Below are 10,899 nucleotides of genomic sequence, written 5' to 3'. Positions count from 1 at the left end.
AGACAATGGATCAGGGCAACAGGATGTGGGACATCCTGCTTCTCCCTCCCACCAGCATCCCTCCCAGTGCTTCCCTGGCACCAACTCTAGCACTCACTGGATGTCTCTATGAGTCAGTTTAAATCACTAATGTGGAAAAGATCTACCCTAAGGGGAAAAAACAATTATATTTAAAAATAAATAAATACCACTGGATAATTTTCTGTTAGTATGTTCAGAGAACTTCATGAATGTCAAGGAGAGGATGTTGCTGCTTCCCTGGCACAGGTTAAGGAGAGAGGAGAAGCACTGGGAAAGATCAAGTCCCATTGCTTTCCTCTGCAGTCAGGTCTTCCAACAGCCCAGCTGTCCATGAAAGCAGACTTCAAGCTTAAGCCTTGAGGTTGGCTGATTTGTAGTATACCATGGATAAAGACTCAAGACAAAGAATTTGTTTCACCATGCCGGGGTTGGCTTTGGGGATTTTTGCTTGCCTGCCTGTTTCTCAGATCTGTCTATATCCTATTTCACTACCTGGCATTCAGCTGCACTGAGAGCCCTTGTCACACTGCATGTTAAAACAAACACAAGGAAACCCTCTCAGCCAGACTTACTGTCGTTCCCCCTGTGTCACTCTGCTCTGCTTGTAAACCACGTTGACAGCGGTGTCATTTGCCAGCCATTCCACGTCAGTATGGCCATGGCTGCTCTGTCCAATAAACACTTTGCATGGGAGAGTCATCTTGGAGCCTGTTGGCAAAAGAAAGTTTAAAAAGACAATTAGATGCATGTGGAAAACAATTCTTGGTAAAAAGCAAAATCTCCAGCAAGAGATCAAGTTCCCTCACAGGTCAAGCACAACTACATTGAAAAGAGAAGCTAAATCCCAGATTGCTTTTGATTCCCTTCTCCTTGGCAGAAAGACCGTTCAGTTTGGCCGTCCTTCCTGCTGCTAACCAAATGATTTTTCCATTGCAACAGTTAGCAACTCTTACACTAGACACATTCCTCAGGAGGCAAAGTTGTGTTCTTAGGCCTTTCTCCCTCTGACGTACTACAGCCTATGGGTCATGGTGTGATTTACCACTCTGGAGCAACTGCGGTAACAAGCAGTGCAGCTTCACTCAGAGGTGCTGTGGACGAGGGCCTTCAGCTCAAGGTGTGATCTCCAGGGACAAAGGGATGGTGCAAAAATTCAGAATTTTTGCTACATTATTGTAAATTGGAGCTAAGGATAATGAGCCTTCAAACTGGTGTGTATTATGTGGAGAATACAGGGGTCAGCAGTGCATACAATTTTATGATTGTATCTGTGCAGATGGTGATAAAAGGGAAATTAAACACTCCAAGGAGCTAAACAGGAGGGGGGAAATAAATAAATAAATAAATAATAAGGCTTGGTGGTCCTAATCTGATAGGAAGAAAAGTGGCAGGGAAAACTAAGAAATCATGGGACACAGCTATGTGTATAGTACCCAAGTTTAAAACGCTGAGTGTAAAATACACCTGGCATTTTCTGGGAAGAGGAAATACAACAGAAATTTGTGGTCATAACATGATTTTCAAAAACCAAAAATTGAGATCAAGGTACTTTCTAACTAACAAAAACTGTCTAGTTCAAACAGTAGAAAGGAATGAAAAAATGTCTCCTCCCAAAAGAGCTAAATGGCTCATTCAAAGCCACCAGATAACCTAGACCAATTTGCGGGAATATTGAAAATTAACAGTTCTTAGCGAGGGGAGACTCTGAGCAGCTGATCCTGCTTTGCTAGAGGCTAAAATCTGCAGCATTTCTGCAGCTTCTCCTACATGAAAGACAGCATCTAGTTGTAGACAACAAGAGGGAAAAAAACACTCCAGCACCAACTCTCAGCTGGTATAATCAAGACCAAAAGAAATACAACAATTTATGCCAATAAATTACACTTTAAGAAGACCTGCTCTAGTTTTTGCCTGATTAGATGTTTCCAAAAACAATGTTGGGCCTTACCGAGAGGAGCAGATGTTGTCTTTTGTGTTGGATACACAATTATTGGAGTAGTTATCTTTTCTTGTTCTGGACAGAGAGAGCAGAGTCAGTGTTAGCAATACGGCCATTGTCCCAGAACTATAGATCATAGAATCATAGAATCCTAGGGGTTGGAAGGGACCTCGAAAGATCATCTAGTCCAACCCCCCTGCCAGAGCAATTCTACCAATTCGACCAATTCTAGCCTCTTTAAGTAGCGTTTCAGCACAGCTGATAAACTTCTGTAGTTCTTATGGAAAGGTGCAGCCCGGCTGGGAGTCGCAGCAGCGCCCCCTGGTGGCGGCTCCGCGCAGCAGCAGCAGCGCCCCCTGCCGGCCCCTCGGGCATCAGCAGCGCCCCGACCCTCCCGTCCCCGCCCCTTTGCGAAATAGCGGGTTTCCCCCACCCTCCGGTTTATTTCCGGAGCCCCCTGAAGTAATTTGCTGTGATCGACACCAATTATTCGGTTTAACACCCGCAGGCGCTCGCAGCATCAAGCTCTGCCTCCCGCACATCTTCTGTGCAGGTGAGGCAAAGAGGTGACCCCAGCCCTGCCAGGGATGCTGTGGGAAACCCCCCAACACAAAAACAAGCACCCGTGGCATCCCCTTTGCCTGTGCTGAGTATGAGTTCCTCTCCTGAGTTTCTTTGACAAATAGGTCTCAATATTTACCAGCAGTCTCCAGTAGAATAGTTCTGGTGATTTCATACGTTACACCTTCAAATGGAAATGCCATCTTGCAGGTGTAATAGCCAGCGTCTGTTTGTGACACAGAAGTCATGATCAGAGAAGTCGAACCTTTCAGAATTATGAATTTTTCATTGTTGTCTTCCAAAGGCAGGCCACCCTGGGGAAAGGACAGCAGCTGGTGTTACGGGCAAGGTGAGAGGTGCAGTTACGCTCTGTGTAACCTCCAGACAAAATTACTTATCCTCACGTCTTCATTAGTAAAAGTCTACATTTCACTGGGAAATCTGGGCAGTTCCACTTTTCCACAAAAGGCCAAGTTCTTCAACCTTGCATAAAATGGTAATAGAATCATAAAATGGTTTGGGTTGGAAGGGACCTTGAAGATCATCTAGTTCCAATCCCCATCTCTAAAATGCTCTGAGATACTATATGAAGTATGAAGACTCACTGTTTTAATTTGTCTGTAATGTGTGTATGTAGCTTTTCAATAAAATGCACGTTTTAGGATGGAAAAGTTGTTGTCGTTTCTGTACTGAGTTCCCTTAAGACTAGTCATCTAATGCATTCTTCTTAGACAAAATCATTTTAGTAGGTTTTCACAATGAAGGTGTGAAAGGTTTGAAGGTTTTCACAACACTGTTACTTTCCATCCATGACCTCATAAGAGTAATATTCTAAGCCATTCTTCTAAGATAAATGCACTTTAATAATAATGCAGGTTTCACAAAAATATTACTTACCCTACATAATCTCATAAAATGTGATCAATCCCAGTTCTGTATCACTAAGACTCTGATCACACATGGGTTGGATCCCTGCTAGGAGCAATGGTGTCCCTTTCCCATGTAGGCAAGTTAGCTCTTTCTGACAGGTGTAGCAAGAACCATATTGAGGTGGACAGCCTTGTACTTAGATGACTAACTGGGTTACAGGCATAGGCTGCTTCTGAAGGGGGTCAGAGACATTTTGCTGGTGTGGTACCAATCATGACATAGGCACTGCTGTATGAAGCCAGCTGAGGTATTGCATCTGATGGTATGAATGATAGACAGCTGCACGAGGCAGAGCCCACAGTCAAAGTGAAAGCTAAACCAAGGTCCTAAGGAAATAGAAGAAGAACTCTGTCCTGTTCAGTGCAAGATTGTACAACATTGATCAAGTGAAGGATATTTCACCTTGCAAGCACAACCAGGCTTGACTGCTTGAAAAGCCATGGGCAGGCAACACTATAAGCCTGATATGATGAATCGGCTATTTCCAAACACTGTATTCCAGTTGGTTGATGGAAACTACCCCATCAGAACTGCTCACACTAAGGAAGCATCACTAGCAGGTCCCACTTCATGGAATTCACTAGAGGGGCCATAAAAATGAAGCGTAGCACCAAAGACAAGGGGCTAATCTGAAGTGGCAAACCCTGGAGTTGCAGTATGTAGTCTAGCCTTAAACACAGTTACACAGTTGTGAGATCATATAACATGTGGAGCACTTCACCCTGTGCTGACTGCAACCCAGAGAACCTTTCTTAAAATATATAAATATGCCCCAAAATTCCCAGTATATTAAACTGTGCTCATGGCTTTAACAACATCATGTTCAGGAGAAGCAGGAAGTGGAGAGGTACATGCCTTTACAAACAGGTCAGGATTAGGCTTTGCATAAAGAGGAGGTGAAAGTTCTACCTTGTACCACTTGAGCTCCAAGCTTGTCCTATTTGGTGTAAAATCCCACAGATCAGGGCAAACAATCTTTCCAGATGTGAAGGTGAAGAGGAACTGGGAATAGGCAATCTCCTGAGCAGCTGTTTTCTCCATGACTGTGAGGTGGATGGAGACCTCTGCGCAGTAGGAGGAGTTTCTGCAGACAGAGCAGGGAGAGATGAGCAACCACCAGCAACTAAGGGAACTTGAGTAACACCTTTGATTTCCTCCTGGCGCTATATCCCTCTTTAGCTATTTCCAAGAGGTCAAGACTTAGTGATTTTCCAGGATCCCTCCTGGCATGATCTGATACTGGTTTTTTGGCACAAGTTAAACATGTTGCTGACAAGTATCTGCTTCGGAGCTTCAGTCTTTTTTTTGTACACCATGTTTGCTGTGCACCCTTGGGCTACAGCATGATTTTAATTTTGCAAGGAGGGGGACCATGTCCACCTAAACAGCAGCAGGTGTGTCATGAACCTTCTGCCATTTCCTTGAAAGAGAACTTGCTGTTGAAAACCCTAATGATGGAAAAAAAAGAAAGAAAGAAAGAAAAAAAAAGCTAAAGTACTAAAATACATCTACAGTTACTTTTGTGCAACCAGTAGGCATTTCTATGCATGCATGTAGTTTTCCATGGAAAAGAAGGCATTCCTGCCTTGAAAGTTTTGCAGTACTTAACTTATCTTTCTGGCCCCAACAGGCAATCTCTTCCAGTCCCAAGAAGCACCAAAATGGGGGTGTTTAAATTTTACAACCTCTGGAAGACTGTCTCAGAGATGCCTCCAGCCAGAGCAGAGCCCTGCAGGGACCAGCAAAGCCAGAGGGGACAGGCTGTGACCTCCTGGAGAACAGTTTGGGGGTTGGTTGCAGATGGACTCACACTATTGCTGGGGTACTGGGACAGGCTGTCACCTACAGGTCAAGCATCTAAATCCAAAATACTTGGCCAGCAAAAGTAGAGATCTGTATTCATCTGCTTCTACCCTTGTTTGACAGTGTTGAAAATCTGGTGGCTTCCCTGTAGGATGGTTTGCAAAGGAAATACAATTTGTTTGTACTTTATTAATCCCACAATAGTGCTAATGATGAAGCTATTGTACTCGGCTCTTACATATTTTTTTTTCAAACAGATTTCACAGCATTTTACTATAGTTGTCAATAACACCACCACACTGTTATAAGTCCAGGAACTGAGGCAGAACAGTCCAGAAAGGGCATTAAATACAACTTTCAAGGTCTCAGGCAGCTACTCTGTGGTCTAGGGCAAATTTGTTACCTTTCGTTATTGTGGCCTCACTATCAAGGTCTCCTCTTCTGCCCCATCACTGCAATTGTGGCTGAGACATGCAGAAAGGCCAACCCAGTACACTGAGCATGACTTATTGAGTTCTGCCTCTTCATCTCTTCCACTGATGACACATGTCACTCACGAGGTGTGCCTTTCCAGCTAAGAATCTGCTTTACAAATGCAGCTCTAGGGATGCAGAGATATGTTTACACCACAGACACCAGTTGCCAGGCACCTGAACTGAAATGGAAGGAGGAGCTGGCATGGAACAAGGACCCTGGATGTTTTCTGGAATTCAGGCTTCAATGGTGATGGGTGTTCTTGCCTTCCTCAGTCCCTCAGTCCCTTACAAATCCAGACCCTGGTGCCTTTTTTGAAGGTACAGGGAGCTGTCAGCTACTCAGAAAAACATAACCAAGTCTCAACCCACTGCAGTGTCACATGTTTGAGCCCAGACTGGTAAATACACATCAAGTCCCATGACAGATTAAAATGTGAAGCTGAAGAAAAGTAAACATAGGGATAAGGAAGACAGAAGAAGGAAGTCACTACAGAGCCTTGGTACATGCTTTGTAAGGCAAGCCGGGGTGTAAACAAGTCTATTTGCTTCCCTAGAGCCCTAAAAGGAAGGTTGGGTTCTGCAGAATCCCCTGGCTGAAGGATGTGCCTGCTCACCACAGACCTGACTGGCTCAGGTCTAGTGTTATGGTGTTATGGTGTTATGTCTATGTTGGTCTGTTATGCAAGAACAAACTCTCTGTTCATGGTTTCCTTATGAAATTGTAGCCAGAGTGGCAATACTGTGTAATGATATATTCAGATTTCAGTGCAAGTATCTACAGTAGACACATAATGCATTTAAAGTTCTGAGCTTCCACATATTTTTTTTCTCAATAAAGTCACCAAAGAAATTATCTAGACATACTCTGAACACAACTGGACTTTAGAATCAAGCTAATTATTTTACATAGTCATCTTGTTAGTGCACTGAATTTTCTTATCAATACCTACCTTCTTGTGCAGATATAGACTCCTGAGTCTTCTAGAGCTGCTGGTAAAAACCAGAGTGTGTCTCCTTTTGCCCAGATTCTTGGATTTTCCTCTCTTCCTGATATCATGGTTTCTGAATCATTTTTATACCATGTGATATTAGATGTCAAGGCAGAAAAATCCAAGTGTTTGTATCTGAGGGAAGGGCATTTCATAACCACAGGTTCTCCATGCAGTTCATAGTAGTGTTTGAAATACACGGTGTGATCTGAGCAGTTTTCTATATAAATCAGAGATATTTTTACATTACTGTTGGCCAGCCACACTAAAAAGAAGGGAGACAGAGGGAGAAAACAAACAAGCTAACAAACAAAAAGTATGCCCTTACCTGTGCTTTTGACTTGCTGGAGTCTGAAAGCAGAAGTGGTTGCTGTGCACAACACCAGGACAAAGAAAAGCCCACACATTTTTTTTCCCAGAGGAAATCAGAAGCAGTCCAAAGGAAAGTGTCTTGAAATCTATGGGGGAATTTTATTACAGGACAGAAGATTCAATGAAAACACACCATGTTAACTTAAGAGTTAACTGCTCTTTTCCTCACTCTGGACCTGGTGAGCTTAGGCTCACCCTCAGCCAGCAGAAATACTTCTTCATCCTTAGTTATGGAGGTTGACTTGTGGACCAAGAGCATCTGGTTTGGCATAAACACATCCTATCCCTTTTCTTTTGCTCCAGGAGATTCGAACAACATGCCACAAGATGCTGCTGTCCCCACAGCTTTTCACTGCAATATCTACAAGTGGAAAACTGTGACTGCTTATTTTGCAATGTGACTGAGGCACAGGTCAGTAGCTTGGATTCAGCTGTAGTGTAGTCGCTTGAGCGACTGCAAAGATGCAGCAGAACAGACTTTAGCTCTCTTATGCAATCACTTCAGGCATCTCCCAAAGTATTATTAACCTCATTAAATCCTGTGTCAATTTATCTTCCCCACTCTGGCTACCAAAGTAGGCCAGCTAGCATAGATCAGGCTGCAGCCAAATTTCCTGCTGTAACCACAGCTAAGCTTTCAAAACCTCCAACAAATATTTCTCTTGAGACAAAAAAATATTGTCTCCCATGGTACACACACACATCTTGCTGTTGGTGCACAAATGAGTTTTCAGCATGGACACTACTACCATCTGTGTTAAAACAGAGGAGAAAAACCTTAAACAACTTGCCCTAAATACCAGACACAATGACACTAAGGGAAAAAAAAACAAAACACACAAAAAAACCAACAAACTATTTGCTGTCAGTCATTCATTAATTGTCCTTCTGCCTGGCATGGGCAAGGCAGCTCCTGTGTACCTCACTGAATGCTTTCTGGTTTGCCACAAGGTATCAGCTACTGCTACTCAGTTGATTGATTATGTGTTATCTCAGTGTATCTCTGGCAAGAATACATAAAGCATGCTCTATATCAGCACCAGCTTATGCTCTGTGTAGGGTATTTAGGTGCAATACAGTACACATGCATGTGATAATATTTCCGTTGTATATACAGAAATGTAAAATGCATGCATTTAACACTAGCCTAATGCTATTGTTGTCCCATAGGATGGATATCAAATGACCGGATATCTATTTTGAAATTGTATCCAAAAGCAAAAATAAATTTTTACCAGTATACACCAGTCATATTTATATGTGCTTACCTTCAGGCACCTTCTGTATATCCTGTCATGCTTATGTTTATAATGTGTCTTTAATCCAAATTTCTCCCATTCTAGTAGCTATATTTACCTGACATCTGATAGCTGGACTAGAACAAACTATTTCCAGCTTATTGTAATCTCTACAACACCACAAAGTCACCTCTACTGTTTCACAGAACCATACAATTGTTCTGGTTGGAAAAGACCTTTAAGATCATTGAGTCTAAGCATTAACTTAACTCTTCTGAGTTCAGTGCTAAACCATGTCCCTAAGCCCGACATCTACTCATCTTTTAAATAACTCTAGTGATAGTTTTTCAACCACCTCCCTGGGCAACCTATTCTGGAATTTAATAACCGTTATAGTGAAGAGGTTTATTTTAATACCAAATCTAACCTGCCCCTGGCACCACTTGAGCACATTTCCTCCTGTCCTGTACTTGTTACATGGGAGGAGAGACCAACACCCACCTCACTACAACCTCCTTTCAGGTAGTTGCAGAGAGTAATAAGGTCTCCCCTCAGCCTCCTCTTTTACTGGCTAAACAACCTCAGTTCCCTCAGCCACTCTTCACAGGATTTCTTCTCTAGACCCCTCACCAGCTTCTTTGGTCTTCTTTGGACATGCTCCAGCACCTCAATGTCCTTCCTGTAGTGAGGGGCTCAGAACTGAGCACATTACTTGAGTTGCAGCCTCACCAGTGCTGGAATACAGGGGGACAATCACTTCCTTAGTCCTGCTGACCATTGACCAAAATTTCCAGGTCCTTTTTCTCTGGGCAGCTTTCCAACACCTTGCTAAAACCTTCATAACCACACATTGTCTCTTCTACCACTAGCCCTACAAGAGCTTCCAGGGTATTGAGGTGGAACTGTAGCCCCTTTCAGGGCTACGCTTGCACTCAGTGCTAGTGACTTTGTCTGCAGCACTAACAAGCCCCATGGTTCACATGTAAACATCTGTAACTAGGGAGTTGCTCTCACGTTGGATCCTTTGCCTGATGAAAATACTTGGTCATTTTTCCAGAGCTTTCCAGTCCCTTTGGTTTAGTGTCTAGAACTCTCCATTAGTCCTACACAAGCTGGGGATCTATGGGAGGTTTTCATTCCTAATTTTCATCAGATTCACTTACCTGTGGTTCTGCAGTCTTTCAGTCAATTAGCTCCTCAGGGAAATATATGACTGAAAATTGCTAGTGAGGAACTTATATAGGGTTTAGCCCAAGACAGAGAGGAAATTTGTGTCTTGTTGCCCAATCAGGTTTGTGTCAAAACCAAAGGACTTTTTTAGACCCACCTTTCTTTCCTTCCGTAGAGTGAGGATGAAAGAAACAGAGACTGAGAGAGAAAAAAAAAAATTATTATTTGGATTTCCCAAAAAAGAGGAAGTGACTGCTAAATATATGACTAAATTTCCCTTCTTCTGACGAAATCTGGTTTACACACACTTGTGTCTTCACATGACTATTTTACTCTCTACCTCAAATAAAAAATTCTCAAGGGTGCCTTGCAGCACAGTCAGCAGCTAAATAATTGCAGTCTTTACATAATATAGTTTACTAAGTTCTTCATGGACAACACAAAACTTCTGTGATTTTCCCAGATAGCTTGTGAATCACTAATGGGTTGATTCCCCTTTCCTTCCTTAACATCCATCTTAGTGTCACAGCTTACCTCAAAGCTCCCTTTGCCATGGAGTATAAAGAATTTACAGATAGAAGTAGATTATGATGTCCAGGTTCATGAGCAGACAGGTAAGAAATGGGTTATCAACTGTGATGATATTGGCCTCTCCCTGTTTAGAAGAGGGCAGTCTAGTGAGGGACTTCAGTCTGGAACGGGACCACAGGCCGGTTTTTGTGTGCCTGGTCCTGACATGTGATGCCTCCTGCAGGAACTCCTACATTTCTCACAGCCTCGGGGTCCCTCAGGGGGCAGCTGGCATGCACTACCTCTCTGCTAGCCCAGGAAGGCTGTGTGTGGCATCTGGATGACCAGATTAACATGGAGTTAATACAGAGGTCCCTGCTAGCAGACCTCGATAAAATATCCTCTCCTCTTTGGACTCCATAAACCTCAGCTCGACAGCCATGGACTGGAGAACATGGGTTCTAGTCTAAGGCTCAGGTTTTGTGGTGCTCTCACTAACTGAATAGTCACTGAGTGAGAAAAATAAAATAGCTGCTTAATGCAGTAAGCCTGTAAGAACCATCTTTTATTTAACCCTATTCATAATTCTTTCTTTAACTAGTATCAGCCTCAGTTATACTGGATATCTCAGAATATTGTATCAGAGGTGAAAAATTGTCAAGTTTTGAACCCATGCTGAAATCTACTACGGAGACAAGAAGCATAGATGCTGACATCTATTAACATACTGCAATCTTTGGGGCTGTGCACATGTTTAGGTTGCACATATTCTTTTGTGCAGACAATATCCACCACATTACTACAACTTCAGTAAGTAAACAAAAAGAAAAAAATCAGGAAGCCCCATACCTTAGAATCATAGTATGGTTTGTGTTGGAAGAAACCTTAAA

At 42.8% G+C, this 10,899-nt stretch overlaps 1 protein-coding gene across 1 annotated transcript in view; it reads right to left on the bottom strand.

The window, feature by feature from the left end:
- Nucleotides 1-10,053, bottom strand: part of IL1R2 (interleukin 1 receptor, type II) — a 13,603-nt gene extending 3,550 nt beyond the window's left edge. Inside the window, 8 exon segments of the mRNA XM_009997942.1 lie at nt 594-729; nt 1,970-2,035; nt 2,661-2,835; nt 4,361-4,535; nt 6,681-6,939; nt 7,048-7,129; nt 7,132-7,177; nt 10,034-10,053. Of these exon segments, the coding sequence (XP_009996244.1) occupies nt 594-729; nt 1,970-2,035; nt 2,661-2,835; nt 4,361-4,535; nt 6,681-6,939; nt 7,048-7,129; nt 7,132-7,177; nt 10,034-10,053 (959 nt within the window).
- Between the last annotated feature and the right edge of the window lie 846 nt (nt 10,054-10,899).

Source organism: Chaetura pelagica, unplaced genomic scaffold, assembly GCF_000747805.2.
Source record: "Chaetura pelagica isolate M959 unplaced genomic scaffold, ChaPel_1.0 scaffold123, whole genome shotgun sequence".
Taxonomy (NCBI): domain Eukaryota; kingdom Metazoa; phylum Chordata; class Aves; order Apodiformes; family Apodidae; genus Chaetura; species Chaetura pelagica.
The sequence above is the reverse complement of the archived record's forward strand: the minus strand, read 5'-3'. Positions and strand labels throughout refer to the sequence as shown.